The sequence below is a fragment of the Erigeron canadensis genome, chromosome 1 (assembly GCF_010389155.1).
Source record: "Erigeron canadensis isolate Cc75 chromosome 1, C_canadensis_v1, whole genome shotgun sequence".
In the NCBI taxonomy this organism is placed as follows: domain Eukaryota; kingdom Viridiplantae; phylum Streptophyta; class Magnoliopsida; order Asterales; family Asteraceae; genus Erigeron; species Erigeron canadensis.
The window spans coordinates 52,469,528-52,482,993 of NC_057761.1; the positions used below are offsets into that span (position 1 = coordinate 52,469,528).

Sequence of the window (13,466 nt, forward strand, 5' to 3'; positions counted from 1 at the left end):
GGTTTCGGCCAAGAGAACGAAGGAGAAACAACAAATTGTTTGGTCGTGTATAACCTAATAATATTTTTAAATAAATTTTAAAATTTGATATAGTCTTCAAAGTTGTATATATTTTAATAAATAATATTATTTATGTCAAATATCATTGCCAAATTAATAGATGTATTGGACGTCTTCTTATATCTTAATATGGGTTTTGATTTTTTTTTAATTTTGTGTATATAGTTTTGATTTAATATTTTATGTTATATTTAATAAAATAAAATTACATTGGTTTGAGAATAAATAGAGGTTATAAGATAAATATTGTAAAAAAAGTATAGAGATGCCACGTAGGATACAATCCTACGTGGCAATATTTAAAGCTAGCTTTAAGTTGAAAGAAGGGTTTAAAATGCTAGGATTTTTACTGTTTTAATATATATATATATATATAGATTGGTATACGGCAGAAGAATAACTTTATAAATTAAAAACCAATTGAAAAATACTTCATGATTATGATAAATTAAACAACGAAGAAAACTTTGAAACATAATATATGTATAGATAGATTATTAAGAATAACTTTATAAATTAAAAACCAAATTGAAAAATACTTCATGATTATGATAAATTAACAATGAAGAAAACTGTGAAACATAATATATGTATAGATAGATTATTATAAAAGGCTATGTAATTTGAGGTGTACATGTTGAACGTAATATATATAGTTTGATTATGAAGTGTATATAGTAAATAGAAAATGAAAAAAAAGGAAAGAAAAGGTAATAAAATATCATGGATTATGAGTCATGAATTATGAAGTGTTTATAGTTAAAAAAAAAAAAAATGTCATGCAATGTTAGTCGTGATTTTTTATATATGTTTGATTTATATAAATATAAATTATATATATATGCTTTTTTATATGCCATATTTAAAATATATGTATAATTATATTGTATTATTTAATGAAAATCTATTAGTGTGAAAAAAATATGGAGGTGCCATGTAGGATAAATCCTATGTGGCATGTTTAGAAATAATTTTAATTTGAGGTGGATGACTTTAAAAAGACAGGATAACTATTATTTTATTATGTATATATATATATATGGGAAAAGTAAGTATGGGGTTGTCCCCCATCTATCTATATATATATATTAGTTTATTATGTTTACATATTACACTGATCGATCGATCTGTGGCTTCCTACGTATATATATACTTTATTAAATATACACTATTTAATTATTTAAAATACAAGGACTAATATTATGTTTTCTTAATATTAGTGATTGAATATTAATGGTGGAAAGTGTAAATTAGTGATGGAAAACAAAAAAGTGTAAATTATTTAAATTAGATGGACTAATGTTGTGTTTACTTAATATTAAATTTGGTAATGGTACTATTAGTTAGACTTAAGGGTTGTAATCAAAAGTTGGAACTCATCTAACAGTCTTTGTTTCTCCATAAAAAAATTTAGGACCTTGTTATATATATATTGGTAGATTCAAAGTTTTAATATCATTCAAACCCATAACAATCTTTTATTATACTAAAACACAGTTGATTTAATAACTTATCGACCAATCACAGCTCTTGAATTCTTAAAGTTGACTTTTGTTTTCAATTTTGACTTTAATTTACACTTTTTTGTTTTTCATCACAAATTTATACTTTTTATCCAAAAAATTTAATATAATAAATAAATAATACTCGTAATAGTTAAAATATATCTAATAGAATTATAACAAATATTTTCCAATAAAATAATAACTAATATATATACTATAAATGTTCTATCATATAAATATAAAATTAATTAACTAAAAATAAATAAAATTTAATATAAATATGTTAAGATTTTAAAATTAAACAAATTCGATAAACACATTTTAAAAAAATATTTCAATAGAAAGCTCAAAGTGTTGATATATAGATCATTTTTTATTACTCAAAATAGTATATTAAATGTTAAACTATAATAAATTAACATCCAATTGATAACGTCGTAAGCCCCGTATATTAGACACGAGCCTAAAAATCTAGTAATGATTACGTCATGGCAAATTAGGAGCTAAATAATAATTGTATTAACACAAATAATAAATTATATACACAAATAATAAATTATATACATAGCGATAATTATATTAATATCCAAATGTCACTTTCACAACAATAATATGAACATAATATGTAGCAGTAGTATAAAAAATATTATGATAATGATATATTATTAATACAAAAAACGAAACTTCAATTCGACAATAATAATATTTATGCTACAGATATAACTTGAACGCAATAAGTTGAAGAAAAGTCGATTGAGGTAGTTTTGACGGGTGGAGATTCCCTCAAGTTACTACTAACGTGAGGGGTAAAGTTGAGAAAATCATGACCCTTAAATTAAAATCAAAGGTCAAGATTTAATATTCATATTCTAACCTTAACCCTTGATTTTGAATCAAGGGTCAAGATCATCCCAATTTTAACCCTCAAGTTGGGATAACTTGAGGAGATTTATACCCAGTTTTGACATGATAGGGAAGAAGGCCATCCAGGCGAGTTAGTTAGGTGGAGAATTGATGGGAATGGTAAACCAAAACTATATAACTGAATTATTAACTCAAATTTTATGTTTGTTTTTGCTTAATAAAAAAAATCAATTACTTTCATTTTACATAATACATGCATATATCATAAATGTATTTAATCACTTAATACATTCAGAATTTAATGATTTAAAAAACACAGACCATAATTTATATTGACTAGTAATATACTTGTTGACGTCGATTGTGACTCTTTTAACAAAGCTATCATGTTTCAAGTATAAAGTTTGTTACTGCAGAGCTAATTAGATGTATTTTGGATTGTTGTTTCGACTATTATCTGCAAATAGTTATTTTTAAACTACTTAATTCCAAGCCAGCTTTAAAACATGTTTTGATATCGCCATGTTTAAAACGACTAAAGCATGTAAGTGTAATGCTAAATTCTCTAATCTAGTGCCTTTGCTACATCATAAGAACCTTTTATTGATCATCATTCATTGGTCATCACTATTCCAAAATGTGAGTAATCTTTAATATTGTCTTTGTTTCTTGTACACTGACACAGTTGGAACGAAAATGTACCATTCATTAACGAATATATGGGACCTCGTTAGCAGTCAACAATTATAAAAGAAAACAATGAATCTGACTGAACTTTATCTATATGAATCGACCAGAACATCATTAACATTAGGGATAATGATGAGCTCCAAACTAATCAATATATAAATCTACGAATTGTTACAGTAGCTTTAAAACAAAAAAACTTCACAAAATATTGATAGAAGTGATAGAAGTTGCAGTCAACTAAGGCAATGGACAAATGCTATAAATATTTCTCCCAAAATAATTAGAATAACATCTTATGATATGTAAAGTATCAAATTGGAAATCATTACCAACTTCAATGTCAAAATTTAAAAAACAAATAAGCCCAATCCAAGCGAAGCTTAATTTTTGAGGAACAACTTATTTGACTTGGATATTGAATATTAAAGACCTTAAAAGAAAATAGCAAAAAAATAAAATAAAGAGCTACAACTCGAATCAAGGAGCTCCGTCTACGAACTCAATGTCACCAGTCACCACCACTCCTTCCAAAGATGCTTTTGATCTTAATATTCTACATCAACAACAACAATAACAGGACCCAATCCCTGCGCGGGGTATGGGGGAGGTAAGCTGTAGACAGTCTTACCTCTACACAAAGGTAGAGAGACTGCTTCCATAGGGACCTCCGGCCACAAAGGAGTGCAAGACGGAAAATGAGCAATGTTTAGAAAATCATACCTGTCTGCCGAGAATCTGAAAAGAAGAAATACCTGTCTGCTGGGTCTGTCTGCTGGGTCCGGCTACTATGCGGGTCGAACGTCTATCACTCATGCGTCCTACCGATATCTTAGAAACATGTTTGACAATACAAATACAAATACAAATACGAAAGCAACTATATTGCGCATATTAATATTCTACATGTATTATCTATATTAATTTATGGGTTGATACTGTTCACCCGCCATTACTGTTTATCTGCCATTACTGTTCATCAGTCCATTTAATTTAATATTGGGTATATAATTAAATCAATCCAATAGTTTTTTGTTTATTAATTCATAAACAAACAATTTTAATTGACATAAAAGACAAAATACCTTTTTATTAAGACCATTAAGTTATGGGGATATCTTTTAAATTCACTATGTAAGCATAGGATGTGAATTTTTCTCAAGATCTCGGGTTCGAGTCTTGGGTTTTTCATCTCAAGATATTTTCCATGAGGAGATAGTTGGAAATCCAACAAATTGGTGATCAAAATTTCCTACAATACGCCTGAATCGAAACTAACTTTATAAAAAAAAGTTATGGGGATAGGTTAGGTTATGCACTACAACAGGCTCATAATCTTGTTTTCGCTTCTTACAATGGTCAAATTACACGCAAAAGGTTGTAAAGTTGTAATGACTACGATTACTTATGTGAAAGAATCGGATTGTGACACCTGTACATGGGGAAACAAATGTGTGCAAACTGCAGGGTCAATGCACGTACCTCGGGGGTCAAGGCACGATGCAAGCACCACGGCCACGGGCCAACAAACTTAAAACCATAAACTCATCCATAATTCCATAAATATTTCAACTTCGTATAAGACTATAATCTACTCCATTGTGCAACAATTTTAATAGTCCAATGTAAAAATGAAAAATAAATATATCACTATAAAATATGTAGAAACTGATATGAAAAAATATAAGAAAATACGCGTATGAAGGTCGACCAATGAAACAAGTAGATATGGTATGGTCGCGTAAGTTTACATCCATCACGGAATCTCGTGCGCACCCGTACAAATTGAATCGCTGTTTCCACTTTCCACCTGTTTTTCCTTTTCAACTCCCGTGATCCGCCTATCTCGCCGTCCATACTCAAGTTTTATATAATAGATAGATTGATTGATCATAAAAAAAAGTTATAATAGAAAACTAGATTTCTCACATAATATGCGTAATAAACATATTAAAATATCGTTATGACTCATAGTATAATTAACAGTTATAAATAAGACATATTGAAATTTGATGATATTACTATTTTAAAAGATGTTTTGTATCAAAAGTTATTAATAGGATATGTATGTTAATTGTATATCTTTTGTGACAGTATAAAGTTAAATGTAGGTATGACCTGCTAAAATTTTTATATATTATAAACACTTAATGACATACTAAATTTTTATAATATCATAATTTAATAAACATAAATAAAAGATGTTAAAAATTGATGATGTTGTCATTTTTGCAATCTTTTATTTTTTTTTGTATTTTAGGCACCATATACACTTGACAATAGATTTTATTTTAATAACATCAAATACTAACGATGTTAAACTAAATACCTATAGCCAATATATATTACTTATATGATAAAAATCTAATATAAATTCATAATTTGATAAATGTATGATATAAAACAAAAGAAAATTGTATAATGTAAAAAAAAAAAATCAAAAAAGTGATTTCAAAAAGTATAATATAAAATTTATGAATTATTTTTTAAAATTATATCATTAAAATAATTACTATAACTATAAAATGTAATAATTATTTTTCATAATTAATGATCATATTCAAGTTTATTACATTAAAATTAAGTCTAAAAGGTTCCTTCATGGTGTTATATTAGATTTCGTGTATTTTTGGCAAAGGCTTTCTAAGAGTTTTTTATGAGGCAGAGGATGTGACTTTAAAAGAAAATTTCTTACAACCTTGTTTAGAAGACAAAGTCTGGACTATTTATTTTTTTTTAAAAAAAAAGCCCCAAAGGAATTATAAGAAACAGTTTATGGATGAAGCTTTTAGCAAAAAAAAAACCCAACCCCTATATATTTATATATTGAGATTACCCAACTACCTTCAAAAACTTATACAAAAATAAAATTATATGTCCATTAATATAATTATATATATTTTAACTACATCTCAAAGCTTGTATGCCAAACAGTATTATGTAATTAGAGGTTTCAGTTTTACAGTATCAGTTTCAAGCTTTAGCCCTTAATTTCAACATCAAACTCAAATTTCAGCCTCAATCCCTAACTCTGACTACTTTTACCAAACATATTTTTCATATTTTGCTAATATTTATAATTTTGGGTTCTAGCAACCTGCTAGCCCTTTTTAAATAAATATATATATTCACTAATTTAAAAAAAAAAAAAAAAAAACTAATGATTAAGTTTTGAATGTGCATTACAAATAAAACTAGTTTGTGATAGATCGATAGTGTGTTAACAAGATACAATTTGAATGATGGTTTTAATATATAGTTATTCGCACAATATGACTGTAATAGTATAATGTTATTATTTGTGGTGGTGATGGTGAAAATCTTATTGAAAAGGATTATAATATTATGGGAGATTGAAATGATAAAATTAAATAAAGTTTGAATCTCACGTATTATATTCCTACTTTGTAGGAGTGAATTATTAGAGAGTTTTTGAGAGTCATAAGCTTTATCTCAGAGGTGTTATTCGAGTTTCGCATTTTGCCTAATTGAATATCATTGTTGCGTCTCGAATAATAATTACTAATTAGTAACAAAAAGATTGTATCATAAATCTAATGAATTGAAAAATATTATAAATCTACTAGTAATAATTATTTAATCGGAACACAAAACGTATATACAAATTTGTTATGAGAAAATGTTAGGTAAAACATGTAGTACCTATTTAAGTAAAACGAAAAAATTATGTAAAATTCAAAAGATTTATGTAAAATTTAAAAATTATATATATTTATCAAATTTAAAGGTTTAAACTTTTTTAAGAAGACACCTTAGGTAAGGTTTGACGATCATTTTTCCATTTGTTATATCAAAATTCGAAAGTCTCTTTCTCCAATGCATAACATACTCCGTTTTCGTCTTCTTCAAACCAAGCCAAAAACAAAATAAATTCCTTTCAATCTCTCTTTCTCTCCATAAGTAAACATCCATACATACATATCTTCTGTATCTATCACCATTTCCACACACACAAATCCAAGCACACATGCATGCCATGTCTTCCCATTAACATAATCCCATCCAATCCAATCATCATGATTATGGACGACGTTAACGAATATCCAATCTTAACCAAACTAACCGCCACCCTCAAAAAACCAACATGGGCTTTTCCCTTCCTTATTTTCACTCTCATCGTAATTCTCAGTATCCAAATAACCACAACCAACGAATCCGGGTTCCCGACCCGACCCGCTTCCTACATGGGTATTGTTCCCGGGTCGGACACCTGTGATGTGTCGGTCCCAGTTAGGGCTGTGAAGATGTCTATAGTTGAGTTTGGTGGTGTTGGTGACGGTGTCACGTCGAACACGGCGGCGTTCACGGCGGCGATGGAGAAAATGAAGGAGTTTGAAAGCAAAGGTGGGGCCCAGTTGAATGTTCCTACTGGGAAGTGGGTTACTGGTTGTTTTAACCTTACTAGTAATTTTACCCTGTTTCTTGAACATGGTGCTGTAATTTTGGGCTCTCAGGTAATTTCACATGTCTTTTGATTCTTTGCATATATATTTATATATATAAATTATTATACGTACATGCATAGCAAAAGATTTAGGACGACATAGAAACTGACCATTTGGTCTTCCGACCCAATTGACCATGAACTCGTGACCATTTTCTAGCAAAGTATCCCCACAAAGCACTTATATTTCATATTTATTATATTGTATTATTTTTCTGTATGTATAGGTTAATAATTTTACTGGCTTTTAGACTAATTGCTAATCTGTATAGTAGTTTGAATTTGTATGCCTGATGATGTTAGGTTGTTTAATAGAAATTGATTGGTTACCTGCCAAGTGGTAAAAAGTCAAATGTTTTGACTTTTCAGAGGTCATGAATAGTTGTTTAATCACTTTACTCGGTGTTTCTTGATTAGAACAATAGAGTGTTAGTAAATGTTAATGGATTGTTATAGCATTTCATACTTCTTTCTTTGGTGATGATTACTTATTTGGTGGTGATTATTGAATTAAAGTTAATGTTTATTGTTAAAAAAATACTTGCTTTTTGCACGTTTGAAAAGATGGAATAATCAAGAACTTTTGAAGAAATTGCTACTTAAATTTCAAGAAACTTCCTGAATATGCGTTTCCAAAAGGGCTATTATCTTCAAAAGTATAGTTGTCGTTGCTAAGATTTACTGTAGTTTATAACGCTATTCGTTTACGGTTAAAAAAGATGCTTTTGACAGAGTTTGGAAATACCTGGATTTTTGAAATTAGTTTGGTTACTAACAATCAATGTTCTGATCAGAAGGTCCAAAGGGGGTAACTCGTTCTATCTATTTTGGTTGAGTAATTTAATTTGTTTAAAGTGTTTGGTTGCCAAATAAATGAAGTGACTAGAGATGCAGAAACTATTAATTTCAAGAATTTTTTTTGGGTATGAGAAGTTACTTTGTTGCATAGTTCGTTTATATTACCTATTGCTCGGTTGTTTCACTATAAAAAAGTGAAATTAGTAATTATTTCGACAACAAGAAGTGCTTAGTTTGGAAATCAATACTTCATGCTGATTACCATCTGTCTATCCTATCACCACGTAACGCGTTTTTGACTATTGACTAAGAGTTAAACACTTGATCAGTCGTTGCGACTTGCACGTTTAGTTTTGTTCATCGGAATGCTCTTAAAAAATAAGACGGTGTTTGCATATTTGTTAATTCTTATGCTATTTTATTTTTCAAATGGTAGGATATGAAAGAATGGCCTATTATCGACCCATTACCTTCTTATGGAAGAGGGAGAGAGAGATTAGGAGGGAGACATATGAGCTTAATTCATGGTGATGGTCTCACAGATGTTGTCATTACAGGTACACCTTCATCTTTTACTCTCTTGTTTTTACTTGTTAATAATGATGTAAACCAAAGGTACTTTTGACTACCCAAAAAAACAAGTTTTACACATGATTTGAATAGTTTCATTAAAGAAATTCACTTTAGTAACCAGCGGTGGAGCCATGTTAAACACTCAAATCCACTGCTTTTCTTTTCTTTTTTTAGTTATGAACCAACAAAAATTGTATATAAAACGACTTATTCGCGGTAAATAATATAACATAATTATACTCCTTAATTTAAGCTTAGGTGAGTTGTTTTTCATTAATATTCTAATAGTCTTTTCTGCTTTCCTTCTATATCGGTGGTTACGTGTCTGCATCAGACCTGGGCCCTTGAGTGACTCGCTTGAATTCAAAATCCAAAATAAGTTAACTATGAAACAAATGGTGCTAAACTAATAATACATATAATAATATTCTTGGTGACGACGATGAATAATTTGATTAGTAGGGAAGCATACCAGATCATGTTACCTTTTCTTGCTGTTGCCACTAAATCATTGTCATTATTACTTGTTTGGCTCTTTAGTTAGTTTAATACTAATGTGTGGTGGGAAATCATGGCCTTCAGCATTATTTTATATAAGAGAATCTGTACTATATCGTTTATGCCAAAGTATTAATCGTATTCGTCACATATCAAAGAGGGAATCATACCTATAATTGTGATACTTTCGTGTACTATTTTTATCAATGAGTTTTTTAATAATGATTTGGATGTGATCCTTACTTCTATTCCATGTACCAGGTAAGGTTAAACAGATGGGCATTAGTTACACCTTTTTATATTATTTGAATATAATCACATTTTTAAGATACACAGGCTACAGTCTGTCTTGTACAGCCATGGGAATCTTTTTAGGATCCAATATGAACATGATATATATTTTTGCCTTCAACCTCAAAAACTTCTGTACTGTTTAATATATAGAAAAAGGGAGTTTCAACTGCTTTTGTGTCGTAAAGCGAGATTATCAAATGGGGTCTTATCGATTAATAATCTTGCATACAAATACTCGATTATCACTTATGGCTATTTTGCTTATAACTCGACTCAAAAGAAAACAAAAAGAAGAAGAAGAGAAGTCATCAATTTCCTTTTTCATAAAAACCGTCTTATATACACATACGCTGATATAGAGATATGCGTACAAAAATAGGGCTTAAATCTAACTGTAACATCTTTACCCTTGATACACCACTGGAATAGAAAGATAAGTAAATGTAGATCCCCATAAAAATTTGCATCATGGAATTAATTCAATGACCATAGAAGTCTAAAGGTTGACTTTTGATTCTTTGCACTAAGTACATGGGTTACAGTCATGATGTTGCATGATAAAGACTTTGGGTTGAATAGCTATATAAATTTTGTAAAGCAGTGGTTGATATGTAATTTTTCTGTATGGCTTTAGGGGAAAACGGAACTATCGATGGACATGGTAAGATGTGGTGGGACCTATGGTGGAATAGGACCTTGGAACACACTAGAGGCCACCTTGTTGAAATCATGAACTCAAGAAACATATTCATTTCCAATCTTACATTTCGCAATTCTCCCTTTTGGACCATCCACCCAGTTTACTCCAGGTTTGACCTTTTTTGTTTGACTTTTGAAACTCATTGCTAGTATATATTTAATTCAAGACTTATATATGGTTAGATTAGTTCTTTAGCCTTTGGTGTTATATGGAGACAAAAGTTTTCATCTCTGTTCTACAAGATTATAACAACTTCTAAGTTGAAGATTAATCGCTTAAAATAAGTTTGTCTGACTATTAAAGTCAAAGGCGTTAGTTATATTTTTTACATGTTACAGGGTAAGTGTTTTATTGGCACAACCGGTACATTGAAGACTTGTAAATAGACTTGAATTTATGCCACTGTTTGCCACTAAAAGTCATCATTAATTTATTATAGCTATGAATCACTTTGTTACATATAAAAATAGAAAAAGAATACAAAAGGAAAGCCAGTGATAGGGCATTGGATAAGTGTTGAATGCTTTTTAATCATAATCATTCATGTGATACGGCCCCGTCATAAAAGAATTTCTAAATTTGATCTCGGACCCGATTTGGATCTAAAGGTAATTGATCTTGTATAAAGTGGCAGTTATTTAGGTAATTTTTTATTAGGTCAGTTCTTTGAGACCATTTCATTCCGTTTTCGTTAGTATGTCGTGGGCTCCATATAGAATTGTGAAGTGAACTGTTTTATGCATTTATTTATATCTTCTTAGCGTGTCTTAGCACCGTAAACATTGAATAGTAATGAATCTTGAAACACAGTGCACATGATTCTTCACATGCTGGAAGTGATGAACAAAAAATTGCACATGATCTTGTAGTTGTTTTAATGAGCATAACGAGGCCAATGTGGCATAGGGTTTCCACCAATTAATACATTTAAAGTTAAAAATTAAAAATTGAACTTCTTTTGTCTCCCCCATCCTTCCAGAAAACTTCTTAATAGCAGATGTGTATGGACTTCAACCTACTATGATAGAAGTAAAATTCATCAAGGAATTAGGTGATGGTGTTTTCAACTACGTCGCATAACTCAATATATGTATCATTATTTGCAGTAATGTTGTAATTAAAGACATGACGATATTGGCTCCACTTAATGCCCCAAATACAGACGGTATAGACCCAGGTATGGTTGGTTTTTTTCCGGTGATGTTTGTTATGTCGTTTCGTGTTATAATTTCAAGAACGCATTTTCATAAATTATCAACGTTATTATTTTACAATTTGCATTTGTTAACATCTTTGTTGATACTGTTTCAGATTCATGTACAAATGTTTGCATTGAAGATTGTTATATAGAGAGTGGGGATGATCTTGTAGCTATAAAGAGTGGGTGGGACCAATACGGCATATCGATGGCCCGTCCTAGCTCTAACATTCTAGTAAGACGAGTATCTGGTACGACCCCCACATGTTCAGGAGTTGGGATTGGTAGTGAAATGTCTGGTGGCATTTCGAACATCCGAGTGGAAAATCTTGATATTCGAAATTCAGCAGCCGGTATACGAATAAAAACAGACAAGGGTAGAGGGGGTTATATTGTAAACATCACCATTACTAACATTACAATGGATAAAGTTAAGGTGCCCTTAAGATTTAGCCGAGGGGCCGATGACCACCCTGATAACGATTGGGACCCGAAAGCCCTACCAAAAATAAAGGGGATATTTATAACTAATGTGGTGAGTTATAACTCCAGAAAAGCCCCTATGCTTCTAGGTATTGAGGGTGCCCCTTTTGACGGAATATGTATGCAAAATGTTAGTTTGCTTGGTTTGTTGCCAACCGTACAATGGAACTGTGAACACATATCAGGTTTTGTTAACGATGTTTCACCATCCCCATGTGCATTGTTGCAAAGAAACACATCATTGACATGTAGATAGAAGATTTTACGCCATTATAGAGTCTGCATTGACAATAGCAACTCCCATTTGATTACTGTTGCTTATAGTGATAATACATGTTGATATTATAGTACACATTCATTGGAACCCTGGTAAATTGTATGGTACGATTTACTAGACGCTGCTCTAGGATCACTGCGAAAGCTGGGTACACTGTCCAGTGGGTTTCGTAGTTCGGATTTTGGACAGGCAGTCGCGGCGTGATACAAGTTTTGATACATAACTTATACTTATTTTTACAATGAAATTCTTGTATTTATGAGGAAATTTTAGTTTTTTTCCCCCTTTTTTGTTGGTGACTTGATTGTTTATTTATTTCATTTAAATAGAAAAGTGGTGAAATACTGAAATGGTTACTGTGAATATGGACTGTATGCGTTGGTTATTTCACGGATTTGTACCCAATCCATGAAAAATAAGCATTTATTAAACCCAATTGTTGTGGGTTCTGCCGTTGTGGTACCCAACCTAATGCATTATGCATGAAAAAGGGTATTCCTTGTAAGTAATAATCCTTTCATTTTTCCTTTTTACTTCTTAAATAAACGAGAGCAAGTATCCGCACGTTGCGGCGGTGAGATGGTGGGGGTGATAGGTCATAGAGTATGATAGCCAAATGCCTTGACCGTACGGGCTCCGCCTTTGGATTTAAAAATTTGTCGAAAGTATATCGGATGACATCTCTAATGAAAGAGCATTAAATTTTAAGAACACCCATATAATTTTTATAATTTATCGATGTACGGTTTTTGAGATAAAAGATTTTGAATGAATTGGGGAAATAAATGATTTATGGAGAAGAGAGAAAAAAAAAATTAGTTGAGATTTGAGGAGAGAGAAAGGGTGTTAGATAAATATAGAATTGATATATGGGCATTTTGGGAAAAGTAAATGTTGAAACTTAAAATGTAAACAGGGTAAATTTGCTTTATAATATAATAAAATAAAATATAGATTATGTTCCTTTTTATGTAATTAGTGATTTTACAAAAAAGTTTAATGATAGTTGAAACTGTTTTTTTTTTCGATAGTAATTGTGTTGCATTGATTTTTTGTTGTTCAGT

General features: G+C 30.4%; 1 protein-coding gene across 1 annotated transcript; it reads left to right on the forward strand.

Moving 5' to 3' along the window:
* The first annotated feature begins 6,949 nt into the window (after window positions 1-6,949).
* On the forward strand, window positions 6,950-12,752 carry LOC122610377 (probable polygalacturonase). The gene is made up of 5 exons (XM_043783372.1): window positions 6,950-7,591; window positions 8,816-8,936; window positions 10,379-10,553; window positions 11,551-11,621; window positions 11,756-12,752. Exons 1-5 carry the CDS (start codon window positions 7,109-7,111, stop codon window positions 12,379-12,381), a joined length of 1,476 nt encoding a protein of 491 aa, XP_043639307.1. The 5' UTR covers window positions 6,950-7,108; the 3' UTR covers window positions 12,382-12,752.
* Window positions 12,753-13,466: the final 714 nt, after the last annotated feature.

Bases quoted from the DNA above. Each gene is read 5' to 3' on its own strand.
- LOC122610377 (XM_043783372.1), top strand. From the start codon at position 7,109: ATGCCATGTCTTCCCATTAACATAATCCCATCCAATCCAATCATCATG. The intron at 7,592-8,815 runs GTAATTTCACAT...TTCAAATGGTAG, and splicing joins CTGTAATTTTGGGCTCTCAG to GATATGAAAGAATGGCCTAT. The intron at 10,554-11,550 runs GTTTGACCTTTT...CATTATTTGCAG, and splicing joins ATCCACCCAGTTTACTCCAG to TAATGTTGTAATTAAAGACA.